This window comes from Montipora foliosa, chromosome 11 (assembly GCF_036669935.1).
Source record: "Montipora foliosa isolate CH-2021 chromosome 11, ASM3666993v2, whole genome shotgun sequence".
Taxonomy (NCBI): domain Eukaryota; kingdom Metazoa; phylum Cnidaria; class Anthozoa; order Scleractinia; family Acroporidae; genus Montipora; species Montipora foliosa.
Window position 1 is genome coordinate 1,741,794 of NC_090879.1, and position 24,077 is coordinate 1,765,870.

The 24,077-nt window shown below is 39.1% G+C and overlaps 3 protein-coding genes across 5 annotated transcripts in view; 1 reads left to right on the top strand and 2 right to left on the bottom strand.

The window, feature by feature from the left end:
• Positions 1–3,816, bottom strand: part of LOC137976544 (diphosphoinositol polyphosphate phosphohydrolase 1-like) — a 4,182-nt gene extending 366 nt beyond the window's left edge. Inside the window, exons 1-5 of one of the 2 annotated variants that reach the window (XM_068823921.1) lie at positions 3,575–3,816; positions 2,803–2,913; positions 2,433–2,477; positions 978–1,059; positions 1–361 (exon numbers count right to left, since the gene is read on the bottom strand). The exon at positions 1–361 is cut by the window's left edge and continues 365 nt beyond it. In XM_068823921.1, the coding sequence (XP_068680022.1) occupies positions 162–361; positions 978–1,059; positions 2,433–2,477; positions 2,803–2,913; positions 3,575–3,679 (543 nt within the window). In that variant the 5' untranslated portion in view covers positions 3,680–3,816 and the 3' untranslated portion in view covers positions 1–161. The remainder of the gene's footprint in view (positions 362–977; positions 1,060–2,432; positions 2,478–2,802; positions 2,914–3,574) is intronic. The other variant, XM_068823922.1, reaches the window with a different exon arrangement.
• Positions 3,817–8,996: 5,180 nt separating this feature from the next.
• Positions 8,997–13,708, top strand: LOC137976027 (uncharacterized). Its single transcript, XM_068823277.1, has 6 exons — positions 8,997–9,135; positions 10,580–10,618; positions 11,553–11,674; positions 12,258–12,661; positions 12,781–12,843; positions 13,540–13,708. The coding sequence occupies exons 1-6, from the start codon at positions 9,012–9,014 to the stop codon at positions 13,544–13,546; spliced, it is 759 nt and encodes a 252-aa protein (XP_068679378.1). The 5' UTR covers positions 8,997–9,011; the 3' UTR covers positions 13,547–13,708.
• LOC137976026 (L-serine dehydratase/L-threonine deaminase-like) lies at positions 10,561–23,898 on the bottom strand. Of its 2 annotated transcripts, none has more exons than XM_068823276.1 (8): positions 23,530–23,898; positions 22,676–22,715; positions 21,523–21,662; positions 21,102–21,150; positions 19,567–19,606; positions 18,353–18,580; positions 16,788–16,912; positions 10,561–10,689 (listed from the first exon to the last, which is right to left on the bottom strand). In XM_068823276.1, the coding sequence occupies exons 1-8, from the start codon at positions 23,671–23,673 to the stop codon at positions 10,682–10,684; spliced, it is 774 nt and encodes a 257-aa protein (XP_068679377.1). In that variant the 5' UTR covers positions 23,674–23,898; the 3' UTR covers positions 10,561–10,681. The 2 variants fall into 2 exon arrangements, with proteins under 2 accessions (XP_068679377.1, XP_068679376.1); XM_068823275.1 differs by lacking the exon at positions 10,561–10,689 and adding an exon at positions 14,304–14,987 and having other exon boundaries at positions 23,530–23,892.
• Positions 23,899–24,077: the final 179 nt, after the last annotated feature.

The window sequence follows — 24,077 nt, forward strand, 5'->3', positions numbered from 1 at the left end:
CTAGTTTTTATTTTATTTAAAAGAAAGTACTAACTGGTAATTTTGGTGAATCTAGTCTTCAACTCTTCAACAAAGAAAAATTACATGAAAATGATTTTCTTCTTTATTCTTAAAAATTTGAAATAAGTCGGAATTGCAATATTTTTCTGTGAATTAAAAATTCATGGAGGGAAAGGCCTGCGTGAAACAATATTGTTCGCAAGACTGTTTTCTGAAGTCCAGTACGAGAGCTGTCTAGTGGGTGAGTACTGATCCGTTCTCCACTTAGCGTGAATAAGCTCTCGCAGATAAGATTGCTGCATTGGTCTATGGGCAAGGAGTTCCCAGGCTTCGTGGATTGGAAACCATCTTCTTTTTCGACCTGAAATCATTGACATTTGGAAACATGAGCTAAACGTTTGGAAGCTATCCGACTTTTTCTTGGATTTCAAAAGGTTGTATTGTGATAGCTGACTTAACTGCATTTGGCCATGAAACATTGATGATATTTAAACATTATTGCACAGGTTTTATATTGACTCCTTTTGGGCTTACCAGCACATTTCAGAGAGAATAGCACTCAGAAACCTTTTCAAGAAAGATGCATAAAGCCGTGGTTTAGTTTCTAAAAACTGTGGTGCTGCAGAGAGCAGTCCTATTCTACGATTCTTTCAATCAGATTTAAGATTTTCCGATTCTACGATTCTTTCGATTCCTCCGATTCTACGATTTTAAGAAATCATCTCTTGTAGAACAAGTGATAATCGAGAATTACTGTAGTCTTTTTCAACTATTAGTAGTGATACAGACGAAAAATGGACAGAGCTATTGCGAAACTTGACGAGGAATAAATAAACACAGTTTACCCCCCTGAGGGTGTTTGAGTTGTTTCGAATAGGCGGCCACTGAACAACAATAGAGAATTTACAGGACGTTAATTAAACAAATTTGTTTCTGAAATCATTCATAAGTCTCTTCTTACAACTCAATAAACCAACCTTGAGCTGCATCCTCCCACAATTCAAGTTCCTCTTTTACAATCAAAACATACACCATTGTCCTTTTTCTGCCAATGTCATTCTATAATCAAGATTATCAATATTAAAATGTTACGTTTCAACGACTCTCCACCTGGCAGATAAATCTTGTTTACTCGACTGTTCAAAGGGGGAGGTATTCTTTTTCTGTTTCTTTTTTTTTAAGGAAAGGCCTAGAATATTGAAGACATGTCATCAGAACGGATCAGGGGCACCCAACGTCAGTTTTCGGAAAATATCTGTTCGGAAGACGATTTGAGATCTAGAATTTTCGGAACATTTGTTGTAAAATTTCTTACTTGCCTGCCTGTCCTAGGATTTTCGAACATCTAAAAAATGGTATAATTGCCCATTTTAAACAGATTTTTACCCAAAAAAGGTCACCTACAATTTTCGGGAGCCTTTTTTCTGGCTGAAATTTTCGAAAAGGTAAGTTTTGATCCGTATAATTTACGGATCACTAGACTTTCAGCTAGGAAATCCGAACAGATCAAAAATTTTTAGGGGATAAAGATATGCCTATATCTACCGTTTAAATACTAAAATACGTTTAACAATGCTATGTTTAAGTGGTTTTGAACTATATTCTCGTTGGGTGCCCCTGACGGATATAAAATCTAACTATGTATTCTTATTAAAACATAATTGGGGATGCTAAGCGGCATTCCCTTGGAGGTGTGCTAGAATTTTTTAAAAGGCACCCAGTATCCTGTCTCGATTTAGGATTTCGTGCTACTTTTCGTGTTTATAAAGGAGTCTTATGTCACTTTTTTTTTCAAAAAAGCACTCAAGATCAGTATTTATCCCTGCGGTGGATGGGTGTCCTCCAAATACCTTCCGTTTTCTTTTCTCTGTTTACCGTCTTCCGACCGACCCAAATATTTGAAAGAATTCTTAAAAAAAAAGAAAGATATGAGGAAGGTAATGACTTAATTTTAAAAAAAAAATTATAAACTTTTAATCTGAAATATAAACATTAGTTTGTCCGTAAACATTTCCGCTTTGACTTTCAACTTCAACTCCAGAGACCTTTACTCCAGAGTAAACGTACGTGACAGCCACCGGAAAGGCTATCTATTCGCCTGGGAGTGAGATACATCGCATTTTTAACACTCCTTTCTGCCCCCTCCCACTCGACCCTTCCGCAGCTCGAACCGTGTTTTTTAGCGGCCCCTGATTTTCTTCTGTCTGCCTTTTTTCAACTCCGACCGAACGACTCTTAATTAGGAAACGCATTCTAGTGTAAACGGAGAAAACAAATGGGACCTTTTGAACACTCATAGCCAGCGATGAGGCATTCTTTTCTTTAGCTAGGCGCGTTTCCTCTCCAAGGAAAAGAACGCTTGATCGTAGGTTAGAACACTCACGGAGTACGCTCTTATTAATTACAGCAATATAAGCCTCAGCTTCCAGTACCTGAAACATCCCAAGAGGTCGTATAATATTCCCTTGTACACCCGCCTAAAATTCGAGAAAGAATACAATCAGGTTTGTCTTTATCTTTTGCCGTTGGTAAATGTGTTTCAAGGTCTTCGGAATGTAAACAATAGAGTGCAAGTTATTTTAAGGAACTAAATCAGTTCCGGGTGAGCGAGGTCATGAACTCTTCGTCCTGATGAGAATTGCGTGCAGCAACGTAGCCTGCGAACGCAGATGTATTTCCGGCGGTCGTTTCTCTCCCCCGAAAAGACTAGCAGCAACGCACCACGACCAACAAATTGTCCTCGGGTTTTATTTTGAATTCACCAAAACAACATTAGTTCTCACTTCTGAACAAATAACTCACTTCTTCTAATACTTCTCTGATGGCTGCATCTAGATACTGTTCCCCAGCCTCCACACCTCCGGCTGGTACTATCCACTTATCAGGAAACCGATTACTTGTCACCAGTAAAACCTGATTAAGATAAAGTTCAATTTGTATCAACTTACTGGGACAAATGAAAAAACAGACGATTTTGTAGAAAACTTTATGTTGCTATTGCTGAGCCTAAGCAGTATGTTTTCGTGGTCAATCATGGTTAATTTACTATTAATTTCCTCACTTTAGCCTCAAAGTGCATTTTCTGTGCTTCACCAATAAACCCGGCCCTGAAACGTGCGACTTTGTTAATTTCATCTTTAATTAGTCACAAGACAACGAATCCCTTTTTTTTTCGCTCATTTGCATTAGATTAGATTAATTTGCATTAGATTCGGCACATGCAAAATGCGGCGTTTAAAACGGGCCTAAATGAGTTTAAAATGATCGTGGTTGTCGAATTCAAGGAGATCTTTTCGAGTTAAGTTATTGTAAAGAGTTCACTTCAGTGAAGCCTTAGTGAGTTTTCTTTGGACGTGCAAAGTCACGTTTTTTTGGAAGAAACTGCTGAGAAAAGATCATATTTTACTGCAAGTGGTAACTAAGTTCGAAAATGCCTTTTAACTCGTCGAAATCGAGTTCTAGGGTCCTCGCCAACTTTGTCTGAACTAAAAAAAACAAGAATTCGGCTTTTACTGTAGTCCTCTACATTAGACAAATATTTACAACACAACGCAAAACTTGGCGAACAACCCACCTCTTTTTCGCTGTCTGTTTTGAAACATAAACAACCAGCTCTCCGAGTGTAGCCATCAGCATCATAAATTCGCTCTTTCTTCACGGAATCTCCTCGTTCCTTCATCGCGGGGCAAAATTAATCGAATGCTAATAGGCGCTGCCACCAAAGAGACAAGCGCCGGTAGGAGAGGAAATGGAGCAACACCCAAATGAACTTGCAATTAAAATGTAAGATTGTGTTCTTAGCGGCGAACGAATGACCGTAAGAGTCTTGTTTAAACAGGTCAGAGATCATTACCGTTTCAGTTTGTAAATATCTGGTGGGAACAACGATTGTGTTTCATCAGCATTCTTTTGGGATCTCGTGGATTTATGACCTTTCAAAATGATATTTTTCCGGTTCTGACAGGGAAGTAAAATTACTGGTGTAAACACTGCTCTTTTTGTGGCTTAGTGGGAGGAAATGGCATCATTCACCAACCGTCAATTGCTTTGCCTTTAAATACCAAAGTTAGTCTTTTAATCACCCCTTTCTTTGGCAGCCATACAGTTTTTAAAGAGCCAGTTTAGGAATTATTGTCAGTTATGTGGAGGTTATCGGCGCCAAGGCTCTCCCTTCAGCTATCTGAGGCAATATGATCTCCTTGTTTTTTGTGCTTTGAAAAGTTGAAATAGAAAGGTTGAAATTCCGAGAAATTCACTCGAAATTCATTGCTGACTTTGCTTTAGACTGATGTCAGATCTAAAGCTCACTGGAACAACAAAACTATGAATGGAGAAAGTGTAAGCGGTTTACAATACACTCTTTTTTAATTTAAGACTGTTCCTTCCGTTCGCAGAAATATAGCGCAAAAACACAATAAAAACAAGACTTAAAAATTAAAGCGTAAAATATCCGTGGAAAAAAGGGATGAAGCGAATGTTTTCCAAGAGTCAGAGGGAGATAAGTTGGAAAATGCCGATAAATGGAAGCGATCCAACATTGATGTGCGTTTTTGGCACCAAAAGAACAGGCCAGTGCAAATTCATTTCTTGTAGCATGTAGATATCGATGATTGAAAAGACATAGTATACGGTATTGAAAATCATTGAGGTCAGCAACCGAAGAAATAAATGGGCATCTTCGCAAGAGCTTGCGCGACGACATTCTTTCTTTCTTTTGTTTGAGGCATCGACCAGTGCAGGCCCTGGCTGATAAAGTTAGTAAAATAGAGCATGCTGAAACAAAATCTCGCAGTCGGAACAATTACAACAATTAAAGTATTTTAGGTTCATACCTTTCTTTGCCCGTCATTATTATAAAATAAACTCAGTTAAATTATGAAAATTCCAAGCAAAATGCGTTGGAGTGCGTTTTCCGGGCTCCTCCTTCAGGAATACTCGACACAGCAAAGTAACCACAATTTGCGAGAGACTATTTTTTTTTTTACCTAAGGATCTGTTGCGCATTGGTTCCCTCTGTGTTTTCTTGCAAGCGCGCTCTGCTGTGCTTCCCTGCAGTGTGAGCAGCGAGACCAAGCGGCCAAGGCTCTGAGAAGAATGGGCCCAGATCGCTGACGTCGTAAAGGACACTTAGGAAAGCTTAAGCTGTAGGCAGAATGCAAAAAGTAACAGCATCTAATCCCCTTATTGACACAATAGTGTACTCTCCTACTTTGGCCGTCACAGATGGAGTTATATAAATGCAGATTTAGTGGCGAGGAACTTGAGGAAAATGGAAGAAACACGAGAGAAAAGCCAAGGAGAATGAGCGGCAAACAAAACAAAGTCATCCCGCTTACAACAAAAACCTAGAGTACGAATCTGATCGATTCGTGCTGGTTTGAGGCGAGTGCCGTCTTCACCGCTCCAACTGTGCTCTCCTCACGGGTTCCCGCCGGCAATGGAGGGATTGCAGAGCGTTTGCGCGGTACGGCAGACGGGAGGCCGCTGCTTTCTATAAAAGTACGCAAATTCTCATATTCTAACTGGTCTCTTTCTATAAAGGAGGTCGCTTGATCAGTCTCTAGCTAACAGGAAGGATACGAGGTAAAATCAAACAAGTTCCTTTAATTTTTGGCAAAACGCATATTTCATTGCCGTCAACGCGATGCTAAATGTCGCAAATTAACCGTGACCCGAGAAATAACTTGATATCACAAACCTGCTGGTCAGTTAAGAGATATGTCTCGGGTCACAGGGACAACCTGTGGGGAGCGGTCAATTAACTATATATTGTATTGTATTGCATAACCTCTCAATTCATGGGATTCACCCGTGTTTTGTTAAAGGTCCATTGTCTCTCTTATACGCTTGTTGTGTTTTCAACGAGTGTAGCGGCGTGATGATATGGGCTTGGATGAATTTTTTTTTTATCCATGGCAATTCCTTACTAAGAGATTATTTTTAAACTTCCCTCATTGTTTCTTGTTTCAGAACCTTGACTGAGTCGAAATGTGCAATAACAAGATCGCTGGCCAAGCTCGTTCAAAAGATATAGTTATAAGTGTTTACAATGTTGAATCATTACAAATACGACTATTAATTATAAGGACACCTCTGTTCAGTAGTGTATTGAAGCTCTCGTTACCTGCTATAGGTGGTTTGCAACCAATCTCTAGAGACAAAGATAACAATGCTGCAATGTACAATTGCTGATGGACAAACAAAAGGAGCTAATGAGAGACCTTTCGTTTTCGTCCACCAACATGGCGGCGATGACGTCACGTAAAAACCACCTATTGTAAGCAGCTTCTATTGTTTTTAAGTTTAAGTCATTGTCTCAATTGTTTAGCGTTTTGTTTTTGGCCAGGATAGCGAGCCAATCAGGTTATACGTTACAAGAGCAGCCACCTTCACACTGTTGTTCCATAGGTTCACGCTACGTTTCGACAAAATCCTGGAAACATCAAAAAAAGTATATTTTAATGACGACACGAACAAATTTAACGGTGTTTGTTTAATGGCACAAACAATGAGAAACGAACTGACGTGTGCACTATCACGGGGAAACGATTTGGATGTGTTTTCGCTTGTTTGTAATCATTGTTATCACAAATGTTTCACATGCAGCAGCAAAAGGAAAACTATAGACGAGTTGAAAGGGGTTAAAACGATAGAAAATCAAGCTATTTAAAGGCGCTATTACATGTGGCAATTTTCCTAGTGATTTGTCCCCCCCTCCCCCTCCCCCCCCCCCCCCCACCTCTTTTCTCGTGACAAAAGTTCCCAGGTCGCGAAGCGTATTGTTCGACAGGTGTTACAATGGTGACGTTTCTTGCAGCTTGTCTCGCTCTAGATGATCATATGACTTCAGAGCTATATTTTCATTGTCTGATTTAAAAGAAACGCTGCGACGCAAGTTGAAGTAGAACGGTCACACTACGTAAGCTTCTACGCAGCGTGGCGACAAGTGTTAGTCGCCTTGATGCAAACGTTCTTTACAGCACCGCAAGCCGAGGCGTTCGGCAAGTAGAACAGACAACACTGCCTTTCGCTTTTCGCAAAGAAGCCGGTGGCAAAACAAGAAAGGTCTATGTCCGAGCAGGTTATCCTGAGGAATTTTTCGTGCAATGTGTATCGCGACTGAAATTGGAGCTAAATGATGGAACTCTCTACATCCTGACTGGCGCGCGCTTTCAAAAGCGCCTTTCTTCTTTTAAACGAATTCGAAAATTCCCGCTTACGGTAATTTCAGTTGAGAATGCTTGTGTTGACGCCCATTCGTTGATATTAAAATTGGGTAATCATTATTGTATCCTACAATTGTCTATTTAACAAATTAATGTCAGTTTTTCATGCGTCTGTCCTGTTATAGACGAGTTCACGCTCTTGATTGCATCATTATGGGAAATGCAAAGGTTTGTATGGAAATTCAAACCAAAGTATCCTGTACATGACTCTACTTTATAGACTGTCGCCTTCATAAAACAAACAAATAGGTTCATGTTCACAACTGAGATGAACTAGACTTGGTATCCGTTCTTTGGAATTCCTAAATATTGCTTTTTTTGTCTCCATACATTCTCTGCAATTTTGTGCCTTTGGAATTACAGGATTGAAATGTATGGCAGAAACTCTTTTTAATAAAATAATTTCTACAATAGCCATTCGCTCCAAATTTACTCTGTCGCACCCTTGAGCGCATATCTTCTGTTTTGGAAAATAAAAACCCCAAAATTGCATATCATGAATACTATTCATCGTTTTGAACTTCCTTAGAAACCTTTGAATTTCTGTCCATCTTGTCCTGATTACCCATCATGCACTCAAGAGCGTGAACTCGACTATTGATCATGAATTTCGTCATAACATTGTCAAAGTATCGCCTCGTGCATCCGCAGACTACTTTGACAATGTTATGACGAAATTCATTGTCACTAACAGGACAGACGGATGAAAAACTGACATCAATTTGTTTTTTACAATAACAAAAGGGCACAGGGGTCAAAATTAAGTCAAAACACGAGAAGAACGCGAGACAAAAATGCGAGAAACTTCAATTTCATTCAATCTGACGCGAGCAATATCACGTCAGTTTCGCATAAATTATAAATTTATGTATCTGTCCGCTTATTGACAATAAAATTTAGCCGATGAGCGCGGGAGAATTTTGCAGTCATTGTAAAATACGCAATTGCATTATGCATTGACAAGTTTAGTTTTCGTATCTTGTGAGTTTGCTGTCTCGTGTATGTCATTGCACCACACGGCTTTATTAGCATAGCCACATGCATGTAAATTTACATGCAGTGTAAATTTAATTTATTGTAAAAAAATTAACTTCAATTTGAACTTGAAAAAAATTACAAGACAAACTCTCGTACTCAGAGTCCTCGGGTTCTTCAGTCAGCGGGCGGTCGGCAGGCAACAGTAATAGGAAGCACGCGAGTTTTTGAGACGTGGACAGCAACCAGACATGAGCTGTATTTCCTTTTAACTTGTCTTCACACAACCACATTTACATTGCTAAGTATCTTTTCTCCATTGGAAATGATTAGTATAAAAATCTGGGAGACACCACTGTCCTGGCACGCGAAATTGCCGTTCGGGTCTCAAAAACGGGCGTGCTTAAGTCGCGGCTACACGAGCGATATTTTGCTCGCGCCGGTGATGCAATTTTTTTCAAATCTTGTCGCGTCGATCGAAGAACTATTTGCACTGAGGCTGTGCAGTACAATAGAAGTGGGACTCCATTTGATGGCCAAACAAGCCATCAGTGTCCGAGGTTTATACCGGAGGAGCTTTGCTGTTGATAATTGTTGAAATTACATAAATTACAGAAGTCCTAAGACTAATGGTTCTGATGAAAAACGTTGCCTAAAAGCAGCGTCATCAAACGGACCCTTTATGACGTCATTTGAGCAAAAGTTATATTAAAAGTCCTTCATTCTTGATTCGTGTAAGATGAAGGTCATTCAATGTGTACTTAGTTTTCACCCAAATTAATTGAAAGTAACAATTGTCGGCAAATTAAGATGTCGAGGCTGTTTAAAGTGATTTTCGTGAATTATTTATTATTTACTCTCTTTACGGATTCCTACGTTGCTGAGGAAGAGCCCGATGATTTCCCGGTGCATTACACATGTCCAAGCGATACAGGTTAGAGATTTATTTTTTATAACGTTTATGGTTATGCCAGTTAGAGCTTGCTACCACAAGCGTTCAACCTCCCTTCGTCCGAAAATACCAAACTGAGTGGAGAATCCAAACATACAGCATCGTGCGTTTCTACGGTGTTCTGTCAGTGATCATTTTGAATTGATATAATGCGGCGTTCTTCTGGATGCAACTACTGCTGCGGTTAGGGGTAGACCGCGAGGATAGAACGGAGGTGTCAACTAATACCAGTGAAGAAGGGTTGAGGCAACCTCTTCCTAAGAAATCGCTCTGAGGATAGCACCGCGAGAAAGTGAAATCTGCACCGCAAGGGCAGCCTGGTCCACAAGTGCAACGCAAATACGAAACGCAAGCGACGTTCACTTGAAGAACGCAAACGCAAGTAAGGTAAAGTACGCAGGCGAAGTTGGAATCATTCTTCAAAAATGGCAGGTGGCACTGACGCCATTTTGCCGGTTTCGATAAATATCGAAATGGCACAGCACTGGTATAGTTGTTGCCGGTAAAATCCGCTCTCAGGTTAAATTGATGATCCTCAATTTACCTAGGCTGCATACGCAAGAAACTTTATTTGGAGCCTGAATTAAACATTAGGGTCAGGTTAGGATTAGTTTTGATCATTACACATGGATATCAATTGACTTATGCTACAAAGAACTGTATTGGGTAGAGAATGTTCGTCGTTGGAGTGTAGTGGTGAAGACACAGGGTTATGGATCTGGAGGTGCGAGTTCGAGTACCAATAAGTGCATAGTACAGTTCTTTTTCCTTTACGATGGTGTAATGTTGAGACTGAATGGATAAGTGTCGGAATACAAAAACTAGTACCGTAAGAAACACTAAAGAGATGTGTAAGACAGAGCTGGAGAGAAGGTACCTTTTTGGGGGGTTGATAGCTGGTTTAAACTACAATAGGTACAGTGCATATTCAACCTCTAGGTAAAATAAGGATCACGAATTTGACCTGTTGTAGGTAAAAACGGATTAAATCTGAGCCCGGATTTAACCGACAACAGTTGTTACCTTGCTCTTGCTTTTGCGTCGCATTATTTAACATGAATTTATTTGCGCCGTTTTACAAAGGGTTCAGCATCTGAATTTGTGTTTGCATCGCCTTGTGTCATACAGGCAAGACCACTTGAGCAAAGTGATTCATCCCAAAGCATAAGGAATTATTTAACTGGCCCGTTTCGTCACGTGTCAGTCAACTTTCAGTAACCACAGTTTTCTATTCTGGGCGTAAGAGAAGTAAAGAAAAAAATGTTCCCGGTTAAAATTCCAAGACGCTTTTTGCTTTTTGTGCATTGGTTATTGTCAATTCTAGTTAATATTATCTTTTTCTAGACGTCAAATTAACTGCTTGTCAGCTGTTCCCCTTAATAACTTCAATTTATTTAATTTTCATTTATTTTATTGACCGTTTCAGTTTTCAACTTTGCTGCAGCACTGCACTGGATTTCAGAAGGTATCTTCCTGGTCTCATCAACTTCTTCTTCCGGTGTATGCCCAATTCAGTCTCTGACAATTTTTAACCCCCTAAGTCCGAAGGGAGACAAACATCAATTTCCTCCTTACTTAAAGGAAACCTCCACTAAAATAAGGATACAACTTCAAAATATTTAACATAATGTTTACAATCAAAATTGTTCATACGTTTTCCAATGGAATCCTTTGTATCCGAAATAAATGAATTTCAAAAACGCTCGTTTTGGTTTTCAAATTTCCTGGGCGCCGCCATCTTGAATAATTGTGACGTGTTATGGTTGCTCTTTTGTATTTGCACAAAGAGCTTTTGTTTTAAAACAATAGGGCAACCATGACACGTCACAATTATTCAAGATGCGGCGCCCGGGAAATTTGAAAAGCAAAACAACCGTTTTTAAAATTTATTTATTTCGGATACAAACGCTCCCGTTGGAAAACGTTCGAACAATTTTGATTGTGAGCGTTATGTTAACTATTTTAAAGATATATTCCTGTTTTAGTGGAGGTTCCCTTTAACTTACACAAAATTAACAGGAACAGTTTTAAGAATTTAAAAACTCATCGAAGCCTGGTTAGGGCTAACCGTTGGTCAAGAGGTACAAAACCCTAAAGATTTCCTTGGTATTTATCGATGGTTAGCGATAGCCATCTTCGAGCAACCCTGGCCTGGAATTTATTTGAGCAGTCCCCGTTAAACGTCTCGGCTGCGCTTATGATTACGTAACTAATCTGCTTCCCGCCAATTCAGGGATGTTAAAATTTGTCGGGATTCTTTCTATCATCTTTCACTTCCCCTCAAACGCCCCTAAATGGAGCGATCGATTTAAGTAAAAAAGAATGTAAGAAGAGACTTAATTTGTTTGGGTATCTTTATTTCTGTGTCCCTTTTATCCACGAGTCTTTTTATCTCTTAGAGTGGAAGAGGCAATCGCCCTACGAAATTGGTTACCCAATTTTATGTGGCCTCCTAATTACATTGTCCCTGATACCATTCTTGTGGGTTATGTTGGCAATGAATGAACCGCTCGTCTCGCAGGTGAGCCAATTTCGCAATTTCTAATCTTCCGCAGTACTGTTTGTAATGCTTTACGTTATGATAACTTTCTACCATGCGGTTGAACCCTTACATATGCATTAAATTAGTGCCCCTGTGATAAAAACAATCACTGCCTGAAAGCCCGTGCTGCATATTAATTCCGCAGCGTACAGACGCATAGCATTCTTAAACTAGTGAGTCTTTTGAAGTCATTTTCTCCTCGATCCAGCTCTATCAAGATCTTAAAGTTAGTAATGGCGGACCATTAAATAGGAAAATTCCAGTTAACATGACAGGTGTCTTTTTAAAATCAAGGCTTAAAACTTTGGTCGCTTAGTGTCTAGTACACATAGTTTTGAAATCCAAAGAAAAATAAGGATTGATGTTTTGGTCACAGGGGCACTTTAAGTGTGGTCATCTAAATGTTGTGTTGTCTGTTGTATCAAACTCGGCGGGTTGAAGAACTCTTTCTCAAATTATGTAGACATGAATCGCTACTTTCCCTTGGTGCAATACACTTTGCAGTAACGCTAAGCAGAGAGTAGGCGATTTAATTTGTTTCTTTCTTTCCCCTGTGAAATAGTCAGAAAATAAGCACACGACGCAGCAGAAAATGGGACACACTATGCAACAAGAAGAAGAAAATACAAATCAAGCAGAAGATATTATGTGTGATAGTGATAGTGAAGATAACGAGGAGTATTTCGTCCCAGAAGTTGAACCAAACGATGGTGTCTCCTCAACTTTTACACGCTCCAGAAGTGTACATAAAATCGCAGAACAGTTAGCCGCGGTTAAGGTCAAAAGGCCGGAGAAATGCGCACCACCTGCTGCCATGGAGAGAAATCCAATGATGGATACAAAGCAAGGCATGTTTAATGCGCTCGTGGCCGAGGAACTCCCGCATGTGAGGACCTTAAACACCGCTGACAGTTTCACTAGGCTCAAGGAAATGGCAGAAAAAATTTGTCCGGAGTCCACAGAAGGGTGAGTCGCCACACACAGACTTTTTCTTTGCTGTTGAAGTTGTTCGAACCTCATAACACAACGAGGGGCGTATTTTGAGTGGTGCTTTGGCAATATGCTTTTTGTTTTTTTGGTTATAGGAGAGCTTGTGTTGCAGTGGCTTCTGGTGTTTTGATTTCCTATGGAGTTTGCCGCTTTTTATCGTGAGTAAATATCTTTAATTAGGCATTGTTTAATCCATCCTCCTACTTATCTTTACATTGTTAACCGAAAATAGGATAGCGAAAATCATACAATTGTAGCGAGGAATAAGTTCCTTATTTACTTTAACTCCATTCCCTGACCCGACGCCATATGTAGGTTGAGTTACTTCTCCAGGTACTCCGGTTTTCTCCTTTGATCAAAAACCAACGTTTGATTTGATCTGTAGGCACCTCAATAAGTAGTGCTTTTCTGCTTGGTAGTGTAACCTAGAGACTCCAAGTAGATTATTTCGTTCGACAAAGGGGAACGTATAGTAATAATGTCGTCTGTAGAAATCAGACACTCGGGTATCAAGGGATGGCATTCGGGACCTGGAGAACTTCACCTTAATTGATCTCATGCGAATCCAAATGAAGACGAGCTCGTCTGGAGATGAGTGCACGCGCAATTGGAAGCTCGCATTCCATTTACTCTTCGTTTTTCTAATTGGAGCTCTACAAGTCGAACTTAACTCATGTGTGATCAGTTACTAGTGACTAGTTAACTTTTTAACAGTGAGATGTCTTTCACTGGTTTCTAATTTCCGGATGGACGATTTTGGGCTGTGCCCGGAACAAGACATCGCTATTAAACCTAGTTTGGTTTAATTATGGCAGCAGCAGTATTGTAACTGACCTTTGTGTGCTTATTTTCAGGAAATAAAGTTACACTTGGCGTTCAGGATGTAAAGATCACCGACTTGTGCTTACTTTTAATAGGGCACGGACGGGCTACATTTGAAATGAAATTTATCTAGCAATGACCTGAAGATCTTTGTGGGGAACATTGTTCAGTTTGATATTAAATTATCGTTCGTGACCAAAACACCGAGTCTCCTTTTTGTCTTGTGGTTCCAGATGCGCAATGCCGGTATTCAAGTCGGTCCATTTACCGGAGAAAACAAAAAACGGGATAGCGGAAATAGCAAGGAAATAGTACCAGAGTTAAATTGCATGCTCTAAGTACTATATCCTCACTGTCTAACCATCAACCCAACGCGAAACTAAGTTCTGGGAAGAAGATCCGCGGATTGTTGTGGTAAGAGGTAGACAGCGAGGATAGGTGGAGGGAAAAGAGGAGGTGTCAACCAACACCAGTGGAGGAGGGTGGGGCGAACCTTGATAAGTCTCGGCAGTAGGCAATGAGACACATTGAGGACCGGAGGTCAGAAAGATAGAAACCACGCGGTCTAATCTAATTTATTGCGAGAGCTCGCAATGCAGATGGGACCACAGAGCATTTTACTGGTTTTTTCCCGATGCGCCAGTTAGTTATTCCGTAAACATAACAGCGTTAGCAAACCGGCAAGAAATTAGTTTGCTGTTAACAAAACCTACGAAAGAGAGGACTAGTTTTGACTTTGAACCGAAAGACGAAGCTCTCTGCATAGGAAAAAGCCCCTCTTTTGTCGTCGATACATTCTTTTTAATTAAAGAAAATGTACAATAACCAAATGGAACGTTGCGCCATTTCTCGTCACAGTATCGCACAAGAAGGGCAAAAGAGTCATGCGGGCTATTCTCGTCGGGAATGGACCTAAATAACAGTTTTATTCACAAACATTTCCCTCTCTGTACAGTAAACAGACTGATACCTTGGGCTAAAATCGTTTCCCTTTGCCAACTCCTCAGAGCACAAGACAGAATGACATTAAATACAGTTTTGCGAAGACATTTACCCTATCTACATTCATTGATTCATTGTAGTCGTTAAACGACTGAAGTACATTACAGTATTGTTAAGGCATTCAGAACTGAGAACCTTAATAAGTAGACCAAACCCCAACTTTAAAATTGTCCTCAAAAAAGTTCGGCTACACTCGGGTACATTTCGCCCATCTTTAAAGAGCACTCACTCACGCCAATTCATCTATTCGGATTCCTGATAGATGTATTCAAATTCTCGCATGTTTATGAAAACAGTCCAAGTTTTTCCTTCCATTCTTTCAAAGCCTTCAAAGACACTATGTTTCCACCGCAGACAATGACAAGAACCGACTTCATTTCCGCCAGCTTTCCTTGCTCTTGCCACAGGCGAAAAAGTCGTTCATACACACACGCTAATGAAGCTCCGCATGCTGGCTCCACCAACATGCGATGATCGTCTGAAACGAAAGGAGCCTCTTTTTAGTACTACATGTGGTGTTGCCTGCTGAGGGTCTGGGCGCGAGCTAGGGACCACATGAAATGTGAACCGGACTTTGCATGATAAGTGAGCTTCAAAATTAAGAGTTTCTTGTTGGTTTTTGTGTTCACCTCAGGTGTGAATACTAAAAGGAAAACACCGGTAAAACAAAACATGGAGAGAAAATGCGATGCAGAACACAACTTATTAAGAGTAGAGTAAGTCCGCTTTTATAGAGTAATAACACGGACGAGCAAATAGTAGCCTGCGAAGGCAGACGTATTTCCGGCGGTCGTTCTCTCTTTTCGGGGGAGAGAAACGACCGCCGGAAATACGTCTGCGTTCGCAGGCTAAGCAAATAGCAGCGCGTATTCTGATTTTGAAGCAGCGGTCATTATAGAGCGCAATTCTGGCCTCAGTTGTTCAAACGTTGGCTAGCCGCTTTATCCACTTAAGTCACTATCCGATAGTTTCAATTTGTGCAGGGATTTCAGTATTTGTTAGCCTATGTGAATTTTAATGCTGAAATGACCATCACAGTCACAGTGGACTGTGCAAATTTACTTGCAAAGTTTGAAGAAACCTGAAAGTTCTGAAAACTGTCCAAAATCACCCCTGACATAAGTAGTCTCTTGCATTGGAGCATAAGTTAGTTGAGATATTCTCCTGTGATGGATAGTGCAACTTCCTTTAAACAGAAGCCATTGTTATCTCAAAATGATCCAAGCGATAGCTTTAATACCGAGAGTCATCCGACCGGAAGAAAAGCTTAGCTGAGAATAGGCTAATTACCGATATGCGTATTGCAGATTGCGATCATGAATCACCATATGGTTCGTCATATCTGTCCACTTAATCAATGTTGAGAGAGATGTGACCAAAGTGTGATTCCACGTTGGTAATGAGTGAATTGCATTCCAGTGTCGCTTAAGGTAATTCCTTAGTATTGCATTGCGCATCCCTACTGCGCACGATTTTCGCGTCATTAGCGCGCGCACACGAGCACGTGCACGTACAAAATGTAAGAGATTTCCCTCAACCTAAGCCCAATAGCGAAATAAATGCTCCTTTTCTCTCAAACGAGCACGGTGACCCCCGATTTTTTTTTTCAGGTATTTGCTAAGAACAGTCTAATAAAGAACATATTTGAAGATGAAAAAAAGTTTGGTAGTAGAACATGAATTTTTTGGAAAACAGTTCCGTACTGAGTGTATTTTGGCCAAGGCGATGACTTCAAGCTAACCACCGAACTGTCGCAAAAAGTGCACTATTCCTACAACCAGGCAATAAAAAACGGTGTAAATGAAGCAATACTGCTTATGTGAATAAAAGAAGCTTTATTTTCAAAATAAAATTTTGTGTCTTTCAAGTAACCAAGACTAATTCTGTATGAACGTGATTCGAATTTTTAACGCGCAACCAGTAAAAATACCCCATTTCAATTAAGAGCCTGCTGACGCGTAAACAAGCACAGTGACCCCATTTCTTTATTGCATTTTTTATGTTAACATCATGAAAGTTAATTACGCCATGTTTCCAAAGAAGTTTGATAGTAGAACAATTTCAAGGGAATTACCTTAAATGTTCCATCCAAACCTAGAAAGAACCATCTATCATTGGGGGAGCTCACAGTCTATTAACCACGCCGTGGTTTCCATACAAGGTTCCTTGCGCGCCTCTGTCAAATTTTGTTTCTTACTTCTTTTACAATACCAATTTTACTTAAAATAATGTTGTGGCAAAAAAAAAAGAAAGTTGATTAAATAATTCATTCATTTACCTGCAAATCGTTCACAAGCCAAAACAGCTTCTTGGTCGCTACATACATGGTTAATTATCTTGTGATTGTGTGTCCATTCAAGTGCTTTAGAAGCCACTGTCCTTGCACCAAGACACTTGGCAACACTATCGAAAAGAAATCAGCAGGCTCTGAGAGCTAAAGGTGTTTTACCACAGTTTTCCAAAGAAAAAGATCAACATTTTGAAATCTGTGAAATTAAAGCAACAGGATGTCTCTTCTGAAGTGGTAGTCACTGCAATTGATGTAAAATGTATTTTACCTAACAAATAAATGGGTAGACTTTCATATACCGCACAAAAATGGCGGAGAACAAAAGAACCATTGTTGTTCCGATTGGGTTTTACTAATTTGGTTTTGTTAGTTCGCTTTGTTCTTTTGTTTTGTTCTTTTTGTTTTGTTTCGGATCAGGTACATGAAAGACAAGCCAAATAAATACAAATCAGGGAAAAATGCTTAACATAGTGACCAAGTTCCTGGAGGGTGGAATGGAAACTAGTCTTAAGACAGTACAATGGTTTTTTTTTTAAAACCTAGCCGTACAATCAGTGTTAAAATTTTGGGAATTAGTAAAAAGTATGAAGATGAAAGCATCAACTTTTTATAAAAATGATCTATCATGAAGACATTTTTTCAGTTATTATCAAAATAGACGAAATCAACGTTTTTACCATTTTCGAAAAACCTGTCCGACAGATTTAACTATTTATTTCTTACACGATTATTTTTTGTTGCTAAGGAAATCCTGAAATTTTAAGGTGGGGTTGTATGGCTAGTTTTTGAGAAAAAGGCCTTTGAAATGTCTGGTTTCCAGTCCCCTTCCAGGAGTTCAGTCACTATATTTAGCATTTTCCCGTGATTTGCATTCATTTGTTGGGTAAAATTGACATCAATTGTAGTGACTAACACTTCAGAAGAGACATCCTGTTGCTTTCAAAATCTTGATCCTTCTCTTTGGAAAAGTGTAGAAAGCCACCTTAACTTAGTCCCGTAGTGGCAATCTGCCCTTCACGACTGTTTTGTGCAGTTTCTTGTGAGACAACATGTTTCATGAGACAATGTCCACAGATGTCAGAATCATGTGCCCATTTAAATTTGCTGGAAGGCTCAAAGCATCAGCTCTTTAGACATATTCGCCCCTATGGGTTACCCACTGACAAGTAAAGCATTAAGTAAAGCATCGACAAGTCTTGCATTAGAAAGAGCAAAATCTGCAACTGTCACTCTAAGAAGACAAAGTGCTGGCTTCCCATCATGGCACTTGGCAACATCCCTGTATGATAATCCTAGTTAATTTTCTTGCAATAATAGTATACAAGAAAATGACTGAAAATGACCTTTAACCAATCAGGCATGGGCACATTGTGGGGGAGGAATTAGAAAAGAAATGAGTTGCTCACTTGAAAGCATGTGGAATGAATCTCTTGCATTACCACTACATTATCAAGGGGCTGAAAAGATTTGAAATTAAATTTTACCATAAATTTATTAAGCTATACATTAACTTAAAGCATATGTTTGTCATGACTCAAAGTTTAGACTCTTACCTTGTAATTTTGTCTAATGTAACTAGCTCTCCTGCCTGAACTGCTGCATCAAAACTATGTGCTCCATAAGTTTCCATGGCAATGAGTGGGACATCATCCCACCCTACGTCATGCATGCCTTGTAGAACACCAGACAAGAGGCCCCCTCCCCCGACAGACACTACCACAGCACTTGGTTTCTCAGGAAGCTGTTCTGCTGACTCTTGAATGACAGTTGCTACACCCTCCCTGAAAAAAAAAAAGGGTCCACAATCTTTATAGCGCAGGTATCATTAACCATGGAAATACTGGTATTTACTTCACAGGAAAAAAAACCAACATTATGAAAAAAAAAATTAATTTTGGACTGAGGATTGGAGAGAAGTTAGGAACTTGCAAAGAAGCATTCAAAAATCAAGGTTCCAACAGGGCACTTTCAAGTCAACTGGGAGATTCTCAACTGCAAGTTTGCATTGCTGATATGCCCAAAATAGATGAATAGTAATTAACAACTATTCACCGAAGTGGAGTTGGCTAGTGGTGGATATGTATCGAGCAGCGAAGCAGAAGATGTGAACAGTTATTATACTAAAACAGTGAGATAATATGGCACAAAAAGATGATTTTAACTCATTTATTCCTTCAAAGATTACAATATTTGGGGTGCAAAATCCTGCACAAGTTGCTCAGAGGTAAATTTCAAAGGATATTTGCAGTTTGAGTAGCCAATCAGAGCATGCATTCAATGCCATCCAATGTTTTAGTATTATATATTATCTGGTGATATAAGTAATATCAGTTGCGTTGGCAAAGGAGACGCTTCCTAATTGAATGGTTGCCCAGGTGTTATGTGTGTTTGTGGGTGGCCAGTGCATGTTCTAAGTGTGAGAAATCTAGAAAAGAGGTTGGGTGGTGGTTCCAAATCTGCGCATCACAATAGCAAACGTGACAATAGCATCCAGCATTCTGAGCGTCTGTTTTGTGCGATTTTGAAATGTCACAATAACATCCAGCACGCCAATTAATCATTCGGAAATTTTCAGGAAAAATCAGAGGCATTTCTGATCGAGATAACAAGATATGACAATTAGCCAATCACTGGACAGTTTTTATTGGAATCAGTTGAAATTACATCATTCATTGAGAAAGATGACTGTGAATATCAATGAAATGCCAATAAATTAAAAGTTGTTTTCATTCAACCCAACCTTTTTGAGAGGACATAAAAGACCTACCAGATATCAGGATGATTAAAGGGTGGGATGTAGGCATACCCTGTACAAATTAAAAAGCACAGATTGTAAAAGTTGTGCTCTTGATGAAATATACTTGTTGACTCAGACATCTATATTCTAATCAATCACATGTGATTGAGTACTGTATAAACATAGAAGTTATAATTTTTATAGGATTTGTAACTTCACTCCATCTTCTGTAGTTCAAATCAATAAATACTCCCAATGAATGTTTGCCTCAAAACGCTTAGCAACAACAGAGGAGTGGTTTAAATTAAATTAAGATTGCACATGATTAAACAAAATGTTTTTTTTTATTATGAGGAGTAAGAACACAGCAAGTTTTTGCCACCATAAAATACGATTTCATTTTCAAGTCACCACTGGCTGAGAACATTGCATAAATTAAAAGGGCTGAGTTGTTGGAAGGAAGGTTGATGCTAAACCAATAAAAATAAAATAATGTAATGAACAAGAATGGAATACGATGGCAAATCTTAAATTATCATTACATCATAGTTTACTTAAAGTGCACCTAACCCCAAAATATTTCTTTCGCTAAAATGAATCTTTGCAACTGTTCGAAATGCATTGCGGCCATTTTTTCATTTTTCTAACAAATCCTGCCATTTTACAGGGTTCGAAAGTTGCAAAAATCCAAGCATCTTTTGTTCACGACCGAGTCAGAAGGGGAGTGGGCCTATTCCTGATTTGACGTCACAATCTACTTTGCATGGATTTTTACAAAGAGTCAATGCAATTTAACTCAGTTTGTGACATCAGATCAGGAATAGACCCACTCCCCCTCTGACTCGGTCGTGAACAAAAGATGCTTGGATTTTCGCAACTTTCGAAGCCTATAAAATGGCAGGATTTGTTAGAAAAATGAAAAAATGGCCGCAATGCATTTCAAACAGTTGCAAAAGATTCAGTTTTCGAAAAAAATATTTTGGGGTTAGGTGCACTTTAATATTATTATGTGCCATTATATAGATGCTGAATTAAGTCAGAATATGACTGACTGAAACAGTGTGTCTGTTGGTTTTTTAGGTGCTGGAGAAATACTCCTCAGAAAAGACCTCTCACTGGAGAGTCTGAAAAAAAAAACCAGGACACACAAGTGGAGGGTGTGTTTAATTAGGTTTTTCCTTGGCTGCCCTGTACATTGTGGGTCATGCGATCCACCATATACGGAGGTACACAAGGTTTTTGTGTTTTATAAAACTCTTGGTTCCGCCATCTTGATAGTTTGTTTCATTGACTGTGAATACATCACAGGTGTGCTGAAACACTATGATGCAAACTCTGCCTAAAGTCCTAAATACACATGAACATTTATTAATAATTAAACTGCAAGCTGTTAAAGTTTTGGGCCAAACAGGAAATAACAAGAAAGACCACACACCTACCACAGAAGGTCAAAACAATAAATAATCAAGAGCAAGTAATATTGGTGGCTAACTAATGTGGAATTGGTTCCTGTCATCAACTCAATCTCAATGGCAATGGTCATAACCTAATATTGCGTCAATTACCTGGCTGTTTGGCAAGCTCCAGTGCTAGGGCATCAGCATCATCCCAAGACTGCGCAACAAGGCAAAAAGATGGCATAAGCTACCAGTGGAAGGACTGATACATTATGATAACAAGTTTTCACACAAGTGTTCTAAATAGTCTTAAGACAAAAATTGGCTACGGTGAATTAACTTTTCTGAAATCTACCATGTTGGCGAGTCTGATCTTTACCCAAGGCCAGTCTACTATCTTGAAAAATGAAACACAGAGACTAGAAGAAAGAAACGAAACTGTTGCTCACGTGCTAGGGTTTAACATAAATTCCTTAAAACAATGCAAAACGTTTAAATCTCCCAATGGTCATGTATAGATTATTTTTACTGTGACTAACACCAGGCCAGACAATTCCAGAGTTTAAAGGATTGATTATCTGCTGCTTACATTTCCACAAATCTTAACTGTTGCTCCCTCCTCGCGAAGCCTGTCCACCATAAACTGTGGTGTTGTACCAGGTACCACTACAGTGCAGGAGACATCAAGCTTCCTTGCTGCATAAGCAGCTGCAAGACCAGCATTGCCACCTGTAGCCAAACATACAACAACCAACATTTACTTAACCCATGGACTCCCAGGGGTTCCCCATTGATGAGTCAAATCGCCTGACGTTATTAGACAGAGTAAAATACTAAGTACAGGCCTTCTGATAGGGTGTGATGAAAAAATGCAAATTGTGAGAAATTTGGTGGGCAGATTATGCGATTAGAAAGGCCAATTATGCGATAAATATTGTAAATTATGGAATTTTTTTCTGAGCAATTTTAAGCTTGTTTTTCAAGGTTTCAGGATTAAAAAAACACATTTTTGCTGCCCTAAAGCCATTTTGAACATAAGGGAACAGTAATTATGAACCTTGATCAACATTAGTTGGGGCAAGTAAAAAAAATGATTTCTTCTGCACTATTGGTGCACCACGTTAAAAGTTGAAAGGACACAGCTAATGATCAATAATTATTAATATTCCTGTATGCTACGACTAGCTTCTTACACTTTGCTTTGTGTGCAATATTATATTTCTGAACACTAGACAAAGGGCGTGTTTGTGTTACACCTATTGGCGACGACTCGTACCAGGCCCCAACATGCAAAATAATGCCTCGAACTTCGAATCTTTACGAAATTGAAGGTAACAAAGGCTTTTTAGCCATTTTCCAAGGTAAATCATAAAAAAAACTCGGAAACGAATTAAGTACCCCAAAACCCTCAATTTGGCTAACCCCAGTTATAGGCCTTGATTTGTTTTCTGAGTTTTCGAGTTTTTTGGTTATTATTTCCACAAAAGATATCTACTCTACGATATGGTATGACTGATTTCCTCTGATGAGGATGCTGATACCTTAATATTTCATAACCATGAAAAATAAGTAAGATTCTGTGCAGTTTAAAGTACAATTTGTTCCAGTAGCCTGAAATTGCATAGTCATTTTCAAAAATAAGAACCTGGTTCTTATGTAAGGGTGGTCTATTTGAATAAAATCTTTAGCCTAACAGGTTCTTAAATTTTAGGTTCTTATATGAGGGTGTTTATGTACTGTACCTGATGAACACACCATGTGATTGCAGCCCTTTTCCATGGCCTGAAATGTTAATGAAACACTAAAAAGATTATTGCTACACATTGCATTCATGTTGTGACATATAACAATCAATAATATATCATAAAGAAAGTTGGTTTTGTCAATTGGGGTGATTATTGAAGCAGAGATGAAAAAAAAAAACTAGATCACCCTAATTTAATTATTTTATTTAACAGTCCCTTCCCTCCCATGGTGAGTAGTTTTGGGTTATACAGGGCCTGACCAATTGATGGAAATTGATGATCCGAAAATCAATCAAACAATCGATGGCAATCGATTGTGTTTAACTAAATTGGCATCAATTGGCTGACCATAATCACACAAAAGTAGTGGCGAACTTCATCCAGTGTCTTTGATTGACATTCCTACTGGTAATCAATGAAAATCAATGTTATGTAATTATTGATCGACTCTTATTGATGACATTGATTATCGATGACAATCGATAATTACAAAAAATTGTGTGATAATTGTCCACTGATTATCAATATCGATCGATTAATTGGCATTGATTACATCGATCATTGATCCCATCAATAATTGCTCAGGCCCTGGGTTATAGTAGAAAAAAGAATAATTAATATGTTAATAACAATAACGGTCGCACCACCAACAACAACTAAGAATAATAATAATAATTATTATTATTATTATAATTTGAAGGTCAAACTCCATCCACATTATTTTTATTATTATTATTAATTATCGCTATTTTTTGGCGATAGAGGCAAACAGTCCCGAGTACCAGGGGAGAAAAAGGGCATAAGTAATATCAGGTAATATTATTTTAAGTTAACGGAAACATATGACGAACCTTTTGGCAGAGATTCCCAACTCCTCGAATCTTAAATGATGACACTGGCTGTACATTTTCAAGTTTTAAATAAACGGGAAACTCAGACAGTTTGGTCATAGGGTGACTTTCCAGTAATGGTGTTCTAATATGAAGTGGGTCCATTCTCTTGATTTGAGCACATTTTGCGTGACAGCTCAGTCGACCACCGTGTCACCTGGTCGGGGAGGGGAGAGGAGCTCTATGGTGCTCACGTGGCGAAGATTTGCAACTTGAAGAAGGAGCCGGTAAGTTCGAAAAAACGTCTTCTCTTTTTCCGAGGAAATCGGTTGTTGTATTTCTTTTTTTGCTTAAAACGTTGCTCGTCTTATTGGTTTAAAGGAAAAATACTATCAGGTTTGTTTCGACAAAAGAGGGAACACGGGGCAAGTTTCCATTCTGTTGCCCGCGCGAAATCTGAGGCGAGTTTATGAGCCTGTAGTTTTCCCGAAAAAATAGTACGCGGAACGCGCGAAATAATTTGCTTATGCGCATTGAAAGAGTTACGCATGCGTATTCTGTACTACTTA